We start from the raw sequence: 13,531 nt of genomic DNA on the forward strand, positions 1-13,531 counted from the left end.
GCGTGGTGTCGAACATCTCACTGGAGGACCAGGAAGATCCGTGTAAGAGATCTTCACCACCAATTGACCACAACATCGCTGAGCATGGATCCACATACCGATGTGATGTGGCCTAGCCGATATACATCCCAACGTGATGCATACTGTCTACATAATTAAAGACCGTTGTGATACCTACTACATAACATCTTTCATTGTCTACCGACCGTTACCGACAGTGTATTGTAAGTCACAGCTTAACTGCTTTCACAATAAATTAAGCCCAATAGTGACCAATCCTAGAGAAAACTATTTTATCTGATACAATAAAAGAGTACGACCCAGAAAGATCGTACATTTTCAATTTCTATTGAGGACTTTCTGTTGAGGACTTACGACAGCTCTCTGCTGGGTTTTACTATATATGTCTTAGGGTGGAGTGTTTCACAGATATTCAAATGTAACATTATCATTAAATAGGCAATCAATGTTATTTTATTTTTTTAGCATTTGAAAGTTGCTCGCTAAACACCGTTTCTAGGCCTGTTACAGCTTTTGAACTAATAATTGTGAACAGCAGAGAAGCACAACTGTCATGTTGTTAAGCTTGTCAGCTGATCACAATTAGTTCAAGAGCTGAAATGGACCTAGAATTGGCATTTAACGAGGAGTTTTCAAATGTCAAAAAAAAACAAAATGGTGCTTATCGGCCATTTGATGACAATGTTACATTTGAATTTCTGTTCCAACCTTAAATAGAATAAGCAATATGTAGCAAAGGTATTTTTCAGGCAATTTTAAGGTTATTAGTACGAAAAGGCAGAAGGATTTATATGAAAACTAACACTGCAAAATAATTATTAACCTATCAAATCGCAGAGCAGTGTGATTGTTATAGATATGGATGAATCGATAATGAATGATTGCCCTAGATTTTTTCAATAATAGGGTGGTTTAAGTTATGTTTGCAAGGGGTGTTTGAGAGCCAGTTGTCTGAACCATTGTCACATTTATCTACATAGTTGTCAATCGGCTATCAACGCCTTTTAGCTTGGCTCAATGTCCGCCATGTTTGATTAACAAACAAATTGTCGATCAGCAACATTTTAAATATAAACGGTTCTCGAAACATTGATTGCCAATTATCGGCACATTTCCTTTGACCAAAGGTTGAAACGGGCGGAGAATCGACGTTCAACGGGAGCACTAATCGTCCATTAAATTGTCATCAAATGTCACAGAGGATGAAACACCCCATAGAATTATTGACATTTGTCAATTTAACCACTCAGAACATTAGAACGTCAAAAGACGTAAATATGATAATAGCGGTCAAGACATTAAAACGTCTTTTCACGTAAACGCTCGAGATTTTACAAAAATTGATTTATTTCCATCACTAGTATACGGATTGCCATGATTTAAAAAACAGAGTATCGATAATGAATAACGCTACGCGTCTGTATTCAAGAATATCTATGGAACGTAGAGGTGCATTATCTAAGCCGATTGAATCTGTCATCTTGTTCGTTCATAATTTATTGCGTTTCTAAATAATTTATTAAAAATATTTTAGTTTGGACGGTTAATATTTTGAGGTGACTAATAGTTTTTAATTATATTTCTTCAATATATAAAGTGTTATTTCTTTATGATACTCAGAAAAAAGTACATTTTTCACGGCTTTGAAATAAAGGTAAGCGATTTTTACATATTTTTGACGTTTTCATAAAATGTATATTTAGAAAGGCAAATATTTACGTATAACAACACAATGCGATAGTGGATTTCATAATCTTTCCAAAACATTTTTTAGAATGAGGCTACGTTTCCCAAAACGTGAGTTATGAAGCTTTTAGCAAAACTCGTAAATAACACAAAAATTATCACGTTTTGACAGTTCTCAAAGGAACACATAGTAAATAAAAGTCTTTGTCTGAGAGGTTAAATACAATAATGGACCGCAAAACACCGATTCTCACTCTGTCAGGGTTTGGTTACAATATTTGAAGTGACAAATTGACACCTTGGAATAATAAGGTTCCATCTGATAAGTTATGCGATAATAAACCTTAGAGAAGCTCTCTTTAGGGCCCATTATCGCATGACATTGCTATGTCAGATAGAACCTTGTTATTCCAATCTGTTTGAAATATAAAAAAAAAAATAAAAAAATAAAATAAAAAAATAAAAAAACAGTAAAGTTGCAAAATTCCTCTTCACGCTTATATGCAACGAGCGTCCATGACTTCTTCTACTATTCAAATTCGGTCACATAATTCTCTTTACACTCCTTTCTTCGTTTATTCGCTCTACACAACCATCTAAGCATCACTTTCTTAAACTTGCTCATTATGCTTACATCAGCCTAATCAATCAACCTAAATTAAGAACCTATTTTGTGTGTGTTTTTCCATCTCCTCCGAAGTAAATAGTTGTTTCTTGTAATATGTACTATTTTAAGTAAAATAAATTTAAAAAATAATTAAGTTGAAACAAAGCGTAATTTCAATAATTTGTTTATTTAAAGCATGAAGCGGAATTCTGCAACTTTACCAAAAAACCTAAATGTCGTTGATGGTCGATCTGATGACAATGCCAATGTGATATTGATTTAAACGACCGGGTCCGAATGGGGCGCAAGCGTTTGGACCGCAGTCCTGACCGACCTTCCGAGGAAGTCGTCGTTCTGGGCCCCCGGGAAGCCGGGATCCCAGTCCCAGAGCTCCAGCCCCACGCACTGCCGCTTGCGGGAGCTAATCTGGGCCTAGAGGCAACACGGACAACTTTGAGACACGCATTTTCCATCAGCCGGACGTATCACAACGAAAGCCGTCACACAAAACCGACTATATTGTATTATTTATGGAATAAATGAGACCTTCTATAGATGAGTATAACATATTTTTTCATATTTGTATTGATATTTCGAGTCACATAATATTTAAGCCATTGAGTTGTAAAATCAGCTCTGGAAATTTCTGCTACATTCACAAAAAAAGTTTTCAAAATTCAAATAAATATAAAATGCATATTTTTCAAAAGAATAATGTAAATTAAATTGTTGCATAAAATGTATACCGTAATTTCACACAACTATGGTTCTGCGTCACAACTATGATCTAAACACCTTCGCACACGAAAACACCGATATTTGAAACATGAGTGACATCTTGTGAATAGTTTACACACTATATGACAGAGCATCAGAGATGTGCTTTATTTCAAATAAATCCATTTCAAATGGAAATGCAAAATGCGAAATGGGTATTTTCCATTTTGCATTTTAAATGCTTTTCTAAAAACCATTTTGCATTTTAAATGCTTTTCTCAATGCATTTTCCATTTTAAATGCTTTTTTGCAACATTCTTCCTATTATCTCCACTCATCTTTTTTTCATAAGCCCCAAATATCAGTCGGTCCTCAACATCGCTACGAGAGATAATTTACATTTGTCAAGTTGCTCCCTGGTAGGAGCCTTGGCAATTGAGTGATACCATTACAAAAAATACTAAACATGGGCCATGACGCTGTAATATTAAATGTTAGATAGCAGTTTCTATGTTTTTACGTTGGCAACATTAGTCCCATTTTTTGTGGTTTCATAATCTGTAGTCGTGGTTTTTTTGGATTTACCATCATGTAATATGTTTGTTCTACATTGATGTCCATTATTAAATGACAAAATTGTTTAAAAAGTCTTTAATTATTGTGATTGTTTGACCTGAGAAACCATTTTGCATTTTCAATGCATTTTGAAAATAGGTATTTTGCATTTTGCATTTTCAAATGGAAAAGTTTTGACCCATTTCCATTTTGCATTTCAAATGGTTTTGGGTACCCATTTTGCACATCTCTGCAGAGCATAGATTTGATGTTATTGTTAGGGTATGGGAACGCCCTTTGTCTGTCGTATCTGTTCACTTATCGACGTTCAGTGGGTGTGACGTATTGCAATATTCTCATCAGTTGCTAACTTCGACATTCTCCCACTTATGATCCTTCGATCATTTTATTAAAGGAAATATTTGATTTACGATACTGCCTACATAGGAAGACACTGTGTTTTTATTTATCACAGCAGTATAGATGTGTACTACATAGCACAACTATAGTCCAAAGTTTAAAAAATATATTTCATAGATTTCAACTACGCAGGTTTTCCGGAGGAAAAGTGCGCTAACTTCAGGGGGTGATTCTACATGATTTTAGAAGTAAAAAAGATAAAAAAACTTTTTTCGAAATTCCATTGTTTTAAGGTTAAAAAGATGAATTGTTTATATGGGAAAATAAATATTCTTCTATGGAAAAATAAACATTGGAATTTCGAAAAAAGTAATTCTTCTTGTTTACTTCTACCATCATGTGGAATCCCCTCCCGAAGTTAGCACACTTTAGTAAATTGAAAATAAATAATTATTGAAGACAATATTAGCGATTCATAAATGAAAATTTGAAACAAAAAAAGATACGGTCACATCTACGGACGCTCAGTTGGTAGAACGGCGTCCCGGCAAGACGAGGGTCCTTGATTCAAGTCCTAGATGTGACCGTATCTTTTTCTGATTTTTCTGTTTCAAATTTTCATTTAAGAATCGCTAATATTGTCTTCAATAATTAAATATTACAATTTGAAATTATACTTTTAATATTTAGCATAAAGGATTTATTCTCTTTATATTCAAAGTGTTCCAAATAGTTTTTCTTGACATCTACAGATTTTCGTATAATTCCAGAGCGGGTTTTGCAAGTCAACGATTTTGTATTCTCTAATAATTATACATCAGAGCACAGAACACTATTAAAAAAAAAAACAGTTTTCAAGTTTAATTCAGTTCTATTTAAGTTATACTATGTTTGTGTGATAAACAAAAGTAGTAGGTACCTATTATTGTTAATTGTTTTTTCGAAATTGGTAACGATCCAACTAGATTGTTTGTATAAATAAATAACAGTTTTTATTTAAAAACATTAAACACAAAGTTGAATTATAAATGGAATGAACACTAAAACTAATGACTGGTTGTTTCAGAGTATTAGAACAATTTTTCAAATTTCAAAGTTAATTTTCAAGTTCTGTGAAAGATTTTTCAAGTTCTATTATTATTATTATCTAAAACAGAACTTGAATAGGACTTTACAGAACCTGAAAATTAACATTGAAATTTGATGAATTGTTAAAATTCTGTGTAACAACCCATCCTAAATATATTCACAATGGAAAATTACACAATTGTGATGATTTTCTCATAATTATTGAACGCATGTTCGAAAATGTAGAGTGAAAAGTTAATACGAGATAATCTAAAGCGATAAGTAGCCTGACACCATATTTGTTTATATAGCTTTATAAAATATAATAGGTTTAATAAAAATAATTAATTGAAAGAAATGTTTAAAATAAAAATTATAATGTTTTCTGGAAAGAACAATAAAAATAAATTACTTCTACAATAACAAAAATAGGATAACATTTCAAATAAGCAACGTAAAATATAATATTGAATAAAGCAGATTTAAAATATATAAATATCTTACAAAATATAAAAACACAATAATATATACTTACTTCATTCACTAAGGTTGGGTTGTTTCAACCTGTCACGGTATATCCCTGGGCGCAGATCAAATTTTTTTTTAAATGGCGCTAAAATGACTGGGGTTCAAACAACCCAACCTAATATTTTGTTTCAATTCATCTTCAAAAAACATGGATATTTTTACAAAATGTGTTAAATTAAATTCAAAAGATTTCACTACATTCACACGGCAAGATTAATCTATCTATATAAATAAAAATGCATATCATCAGAATCAGGATTCCCCTTTACTTTTCAAAATCGATGACTTTTTAAAACTCTAGAAAACATAAAAATAATACAATAATACAATATACACTACATAGAAGCTATATTACAATAATAGTTCTTCAGTACCTTCACCTCTGAGAAATAATTTAACATTACACAACGTACATTTTGCGAGCTCCATTAGTTTACAACACATGCACAGGTTAAAATTATAATATTACACATAACATTCCCAAAAACCATTTTTACTATAAAAAGTTTGTATGTACATAATTTAGTATGGTCATCGATAATTCATCCGTGCGTAAGTCATATGTTTCGATTCTCCACGAGAGGCATAAAATTTGATTGTAATTTTACGCATTTTCGACAGTTCAAAATAATAGAAACAAATGGAGATATGGCATGTTAACGTGTCGACTGTCGTCAAGCTACAACCAAACTGAAGGAACTACCAAAGCGGCTACGCTATGGTGTGCAGGTAAAAACAGTGCGCCACTGAACGTCACTGCGATTTGCAATAGTATGGGATGAACGATGTTTGTGACACTTTATACTGTTCATGGCCCATCTCCCTTGTTTCTATTATCTATAGTTCCGACGAACAATGATGGTTATGCAAAAAAGTAACTTTTCAGAAGGGCTGTTTAAAGTTTAGTTTTTATCCGTTTTATTAATTAGATTCTAACAACCCGGTTCAACGTTGATTTGGTAAAGCCGACCTTGAGCCTGGTTTAAGACTGTTTTAACCAAACAAACGCCAAGGTACTAAGTCATGTTGTTCACTGTTTTGAACTTACGAGCCTCGCAATATTTACATATCATCCATCGGCGGCTATCCCCATATGTGGATGTCACATATGTGATCCATGAGTTTCACTATAACACATACATTGTGTCAAAACGTGCCGACTGATAGAGGCAGATTGCGTTGAAAAGTCTAGCGTTGTAAGGTTAAACAACTCTAATGCAAAGTTACCAATTAGCACAAACAATATTGTTTATTGGGATGTCGATATGTGCGTTATACACAGATATTATTATCGCTGTAGGATTGTCTATGACTTATGCGGTGATGTAACATACACGATGAGGTGACGTTGTGTTAGTTTGCAGGGTTAAAAATGTAGATTGTCGCTTAAAATGTGAACAGGCGTACATTTTCTAACTACAACACGTGCACACATGCAAAGCTACTAACGATGCAGAGACATCATTATATAGTGTGAAATCCTTGGCACCTTGTCTTATAAAAGCAGAATAACGTATTGCTGTAGAGATTCAGAAGCCAAAGTTGCTGGAAAAGTCTTTAATTACATTTAGTAACTAGATATGAATATCCAGGTACTCCCCAATATTGATCTTCTACATTTTCTTTCTCCTCCTCCATTTTCATTTGCTTTACAAGTGACCCGATAATGGGGTTGTAGATCTACTGGCTCCAAGTAGCGAGACTATTGTGAGTTATTCACAATAAAAAATAAAAAACAATGCTTTTAATCCTTTTAGTTCCAGAGCGCCGATCAGTCGGCGAAAACTTTGAAGCATCATTAAAAAGAATGACATAAGAAATATTGTGTCCAATAAAGGAACCTTTTGTCGTTATTCACTTGAGCGATGGAGATTTCCGGGTGTTCGATTTTCGATTTGGTTATTCCATTCAATTTATATCATACCTCCAAATATTTACACGGCAAATATGAACTGATTACTGCAGTTTAAAGCCAATGAATCCAACTAGATGTCACTGTTTGTCACATTTTATAGGTTTTCTAAAAAAATGGTTAAATTTATAATTAAATATATAAATAAAAATTTAAATGTTTGTTTTTTCAAAATCTTGAATCTCCGAAAGTTCATCACTGATCGCTTCACAAATCACAAATTTTCGCATTCGAATACGCGTGTGTTTTTATATACCTATATTATATAGATGTCGCCTGTGACAGGTAAAAACATTTTTTTTTTTAACAGCGCCATCTGTTGGACGTAAAAGCAACACGCGCTATTGTTTGTCTATCTGCACGGACAGACTAAGCCAACGCGTGGTGGAGTAGAGCTAGTAATTCATAAAAATCACCTACCCAAATTTGGGTAGCCATCGCTCGAGTGGTTAAAATAAATCCAAGATTTTGCTGAAAAATGGCTGAGGTGAATTTTCTAATATTCATAAAATAGTAGGAAATTCGCTCCTCAAAGAAAATGTTTCCTTAATATTTTTACAATTTTATAGAGAACTGGAAGAAAAAGAATAATTTCATAGACGAGAGAGATGGAAAGAATAGACGGGAAATCGATGAAGCAAAGACAGAAGCCAAAGATTTTACCAAAATCAATTTTGAATTCAGAAAACTTTCCGTCAGTGTTACCAACCTGCCCAAGCTCTCGTCCGTGGTGCTCATGTCATCGGCATCGTACAAGTGAATCTCCAATGTTTGCCCACTCGAATACAACACGGTGGACTGTTGTGATTGGTCGGCGATTTGCAAATGGCGGGGAGCACGATTTAAAGGTTAAACCAAAAAACAAAACAAAAGAAAAACACACAAATGGAATGGTTTGCTTCCACGAAAATCTGATCTTTATCTTATGTTGATTCTCTGTAATTCATTTAAATAATACCTACTTAAATAGGAAAAATTTTATTTGTAATCAAGTGCCTATATTATTACGTTTATTTTGAGACATTATTAAATTGAATCAATTATGTGTTCGGATATTTAGCCACAGTAATATGCTTCCTATTTGTTCTTGAGCAGAAGTTTTGGCCACCCTTGCAGTGTACACCATTAGATAGATAAGGATATATACCCAAAAAGCAAATATACAATACATAAAAACCTTAAAACGAGTCTATTAACACACTCCAAGCAGGTGAAAATAGGGTCCCATTCGAGAAAATAGGGTCCATTCGAGAAAATGGATTACATATCATTGCATCTATTGGGAGTTTTAGTTTTTAACCAATAGTTTTAGGAAAGGTTAACATGAAGAAATACAAATCTATCGTTGGTCCCAATATTTCACCTTGATGGGAAAATGCCTCGAACACCTGGCAGCCACATTGTGGATCCAGGAAAGATAGCCAAATGACAACTTGGTGAGCTTTATTAATGTGACTGGGCTACTGTCAAAGGGATTAGGTGAATCTTATATCGTTTTCATGATAACATTTTTCAAATCGTTTACAGAAAATCAACAGCAGAACACAGATTAAACAACGATTAATAATGTTAGTAACTAACTATTTTAGTACTGCAAAAACTGTTAACTCAAAAAACTTATATAGAGAAAATCATTATTAAATCAAAAAAAACTAACTCCAACCATTAAAAGTTCTGTTATTTTTTTTAAACGATTAAATATTTTTTTAACTAAACCTTATAAAAATCAATAAATAAATAAAAATAAGGAACTCTCCCATTCCATTGCAATACTTTTGTAAAATTTTCCTTAACGGTAGCTTGAACAATTTTGAAAGAACCAATTTGTATGTTTTCCTTTTAATTTTTACACAAAGCGTAATAAATATTATCACAAAATCTCCAAGATAAATTAAAATACGACCCAAATAATATGAATATCTTAGTCAAAGTAAGATTTTTAAGACCAAATGAATATTTTGTATGTTATATTATGTTCCCATGTTTATTTCAATATTTTATGATTTTTTTACCAGCTATCAAACCGCAAATGCAATTAATTACACTTGGCAAATCAAATGTTAATTAATTAATCATTAGATACCTCGATACATGAACCGATAAAACCTTACACACATTCAAATTGTTACCTTTCTTCTGTAGAGTATGGTGAATGTAGTTTTATGTAATGTTGATAGTTGATACCAAATGTCATGCTTGGTTTATGAATGAGCTTGTGTAATATAAAAAATGCAATACGTAAGAACTGAAACTACATATTTCCTGATATCAAAATGCAATAACAACTATCAACCAATAATACCTAATATTGGAAATTGAGAATCTATTATCTACCTGAAATGCATGCACATTTCGAATTATAAATAACCATATTATAAAAAATATTTCTAAATCGACTCATTGTTTTAAATCAGTGATGCAACGAAAGAATACTGTACATTTATGTATCAAGTATCCAGTATATTCAATAATAAATTTCCACATATCTTCAGCACGGTAAATCTGTTTTCTATCCCTGATTGCCGATATGATCACCATCAATGACGATCAGTGCCATTTTTAAATAATAACATTCAAACGATTCTCGTTAAGTGCTGACTCTCGGCACATTTCAGCGAGTGATCAAATAGTGATCAGCTGTCAAACATGATGGGCTTGTTTGTCATCTGAGAATAATTTGATCAATTTCATAGTCTTAGATAGCTTGGTCAAATTAGTCAAGTGAAAACATTTTCTAGCGTTTTCATTAGTTGGACAAATAATATTGTCAAAGTGATTCTCGAAACTTGTAATCATCACTGATAATAACGCTAATAAAATTATGTTAACCACTTGCATGATAAGTGCTGTAAACTAGCTGAAAGACCCGATACTTACCTTGTCCATGGTCATCAAAGTGATCGGTTGATTTTTCGAGCAGTGCGCGTCTATTATTGTAATTGACGTACTCTACGATACAACTTATGTCTCGCTACATTAAAATTACATATGATCGGTCTGCCTATGGAATTGATTAGTACTGAACCAGTTAGCCGAGAACTTGCTGTAGAAACAATCTTTAAAATATAAATAAATGGCGGCTATCCGACCATTCGTTACTGTTCTACAGCTAAACGAATTTGTTTTATTAAACGAAATTTAATGGAGAAGTTTCTCAGAATATTTAAATTTAGACTCAAAATGCGAATGGTTATGATTTTAACCACATTATGTGATACCTTTATTAGTTTAATAAAGCAAGTTACTTTTATTTGTTGTCCAAAATGTTAATAATCCTAAACCATTAGATTAATTATTGAATATGTAATCATAATCTGAATCGTCAAAGAAACAATTGTTGCATCACTAATTTAAATCAATAAAAATTTATATAGTTGTTGCAGCTACGCAACGTTGCGCCCCCCCCTTCTTCATGTTAAATGCGACGTTCGTGAAAATCTGCGTATTCATAGATAATTTTAATTTTATTATTTTGTGCTTCACAATATTAAGACTAATCATTTTTTGTTTGCGTCGATACACACGCAATATGAATATTAATAAATAGTTTTCTCTGCATAAAAATTCAAATCTTCAAGATAGGCATACAAATACAATATTGGATTAAATCATCGATACAATGTTGTATTTGTATGCCTGTCTTGAATGACAGTTTTTATACAAACAAAACTATTCATTCATATTCATATTTTGTATGTATGGGCACAAACAAATAATTTGTCTTAACATTGTAAAGCATAACTTGCAAATAGCGTATTTTAATAAAATAATCCAATTAACGCCATCTATGAACACGAAGATTATAAAGAATGTTGCATTTAACCTCTGTTGCATTTAAATATAAATGTAAATGTAACCAAAACGGTTATTTAAATACAACTTTTCACCAAATTGATGTGTTGTCATTTTGTAATCCTCGCGATACGGAGTCAGCAACTGGCCTGGCCGCTCAACAATTTCCACACATCAATAATGTATTCCTGAAGTGGTAATCCCGACGTGATCCAAAATGTATAGTCAAGGAGTGCAAAAATGACAACACGTCAGTTTGGCGAAAAGTCTTTTTGTTAACTGTTTTGGGTAGTGGTTAGTTAGAAAATGTTTGATTGAGGAAATGTGACGTAAATCGCACATATTTAGATATATAATATATATAACAAAAAGTAATTGAGACACTGATAATATAACATTAATAAGTCCAAATTTCTCTCTAGATTGCTTGAACTTTAAAAGAGATTCCTGGGCACGGGCTTGGTAGGTTTTTGTGCAAAAACTAACACTTTCAACATTTAAATACAAAGTGAAGCACATATTTTTGTGAATGTGAATACACTCAGACATTTAAAGCGCAAGATTTTATCAATCAATAATTGTATATTTGGCAGACAATAAATAAATGATAGAACATTTAATAAAATATTATTGTGTGGCAAAGTATTGCGTGAAAAATAAAGCATCAATATAAATTTTAGATTTTTTCATTTTGAATTGTAAATATTCTGACCTTTAGAATATGTTTCCTACATAAAAATATAATATGCGTACACATTTAAAAAAAAAATACATGATTAATAAATGCAGTCAATAATCATACAAAAATGCTATTGTCAAACTAAGATAAAAACCAAATCATTTAATTTTAACTTAATAATAAGTTTTTTTTAACATCTACAAAATATAGCAACAAATATGCTTTAGAATATTCAAATACATAATGCTGTTGTTATAATAATTTGGTTTGAAATACACTCTGTATGTAAAATTATCTGTTTCTTCGACGAGTTTTTCTGTCAAAATCAAAGCAACTATATTCTACTTGCAATATCATTTTCATCACGAGCTATAAAAAATAGGGACACGGTTAATAATATAAAAAACACTGTATTAGTTGGATAACAATGAGAAGTAAGTATTTCAGTTTCCAGAAATGGAAAAATTTGCATTTTGGTAGCCATTTTGTAAAAAAAAAAAAAAAAGAATGATAATTTGACGTTTTTCTTCACACCATGTTTTGACATCTATCTATATAAATAAAAATGTAAAAGTCCGTTTGTTAAAAATCTTAAATCTCCAAAAGTTCTTCACCAATTGTTTTGAAATTTTAAAATAAAAATAGTTTTTTTAGGCTAGTATTTTATTTTAACTAAACCCAAACAAACAAACTAAGAACCTATTTTAGTGTCATAGGTTCATATTTTAGTTTAAATTTACCGGTCGGTGACTGAGTTGACATCGCGTTTGGGTCCCACCCAGGCGTAAGCGTGTTTAATTCCTCGGCTGGCTAAGTCCTCCATCACAATACAAGCAACATTTTCCGATTACTGTGATGATAGTAGATTTTAAAATATATTCAGATTATTTGTAACCCGGGAATACGTATCTTTCTTTAAAAAAAATAAATAAATAAAAATGAAAAAAAAAACTAACCTCAAAACTTTGTTATCTACAACAATGGCCGCCAAGTGAACAATCTACTAACTATTAAAATGCATTATTTTCCATTTCTGGAAACTGACATACTTACTTCTTATCATCATCTAACTACTAAAATGTGTTTTAACATAAAATGTGTGTATTAATCTTGTCCCCATTTTCTGTATATTTACCGATTTAAAAAACCAGTCAAAAAATAAAATAAGATGCCGTATTATTTGATCTATATTTTTCACGAAGAAATAAAGGGTGTTTAAACTAGGATAAAGACCGGTAGTCATTATCAGTTTTTTTTTAAATTGTAAAACTACTTAAAAATTCGCTCCTGTGAAGTAAGATTTGATTATTGATATAATTGCTTCGTTTAAGTCAAAATGGTGAACTCGTAGACAATGCATAGAGCAATTTATTGTTTATAAGGTCATCATTGATCTATGAAACTAGGCAATTGAATCACAACCTATGATTCTCGCCATATTTATCTAAATCTATCAACAATTAAACTATTTTGTAGAAAAAATAATGCAACTATTCATTCATTGAATTCTAATGCATGCTACATTCATAAAATGGTTTGCATTCACTTTTTGAGAAAATGCAACTCTCAGAAGATCATCAATATAATGCTTTAAAAAGAATGAATA

At 31.8% G+C, this 13,531-nt stretch overlaps 1 protein-coding gene across 1 annotated transcript in view; it reads right to left on the reverse strand.

Moving 5' to 3' along the window:
• The window catches only part of Esyt2 (extended synaptotagmin-like protein 2), a 78,419-nt gene that overhangs the window by 29,710 nt on the left and 35,178 nt on the right, over positions 1–13,531 (reverse strand). The window contains exon 12 of the mRNA XM_089647202.1: positions 2,649–2,746. Within this exon, the coding sequence (XP_089503328.1) occupies positions 2,649–2,746 (98 nt within the window). The remainder of the gene's footprint in view (positions 1–2,648; positions 2,747–13,531) is intronic.

Source organism: Hesperophylax consimilis, chromosome 26 (assembly GCF_061612785.1).
Source record: "Hesperophylax consimilis isolate HC1 chromosome 26, BYU_Hcon_1.0, whole genome shotgun sequence".
Taxonomy (NCBI): Eukaryota; Metazoa; Arthropoda; class Insecta; order Trichoptera; family Limnephilidae; genus Hesperophylax; species Hesperophylax consimilis.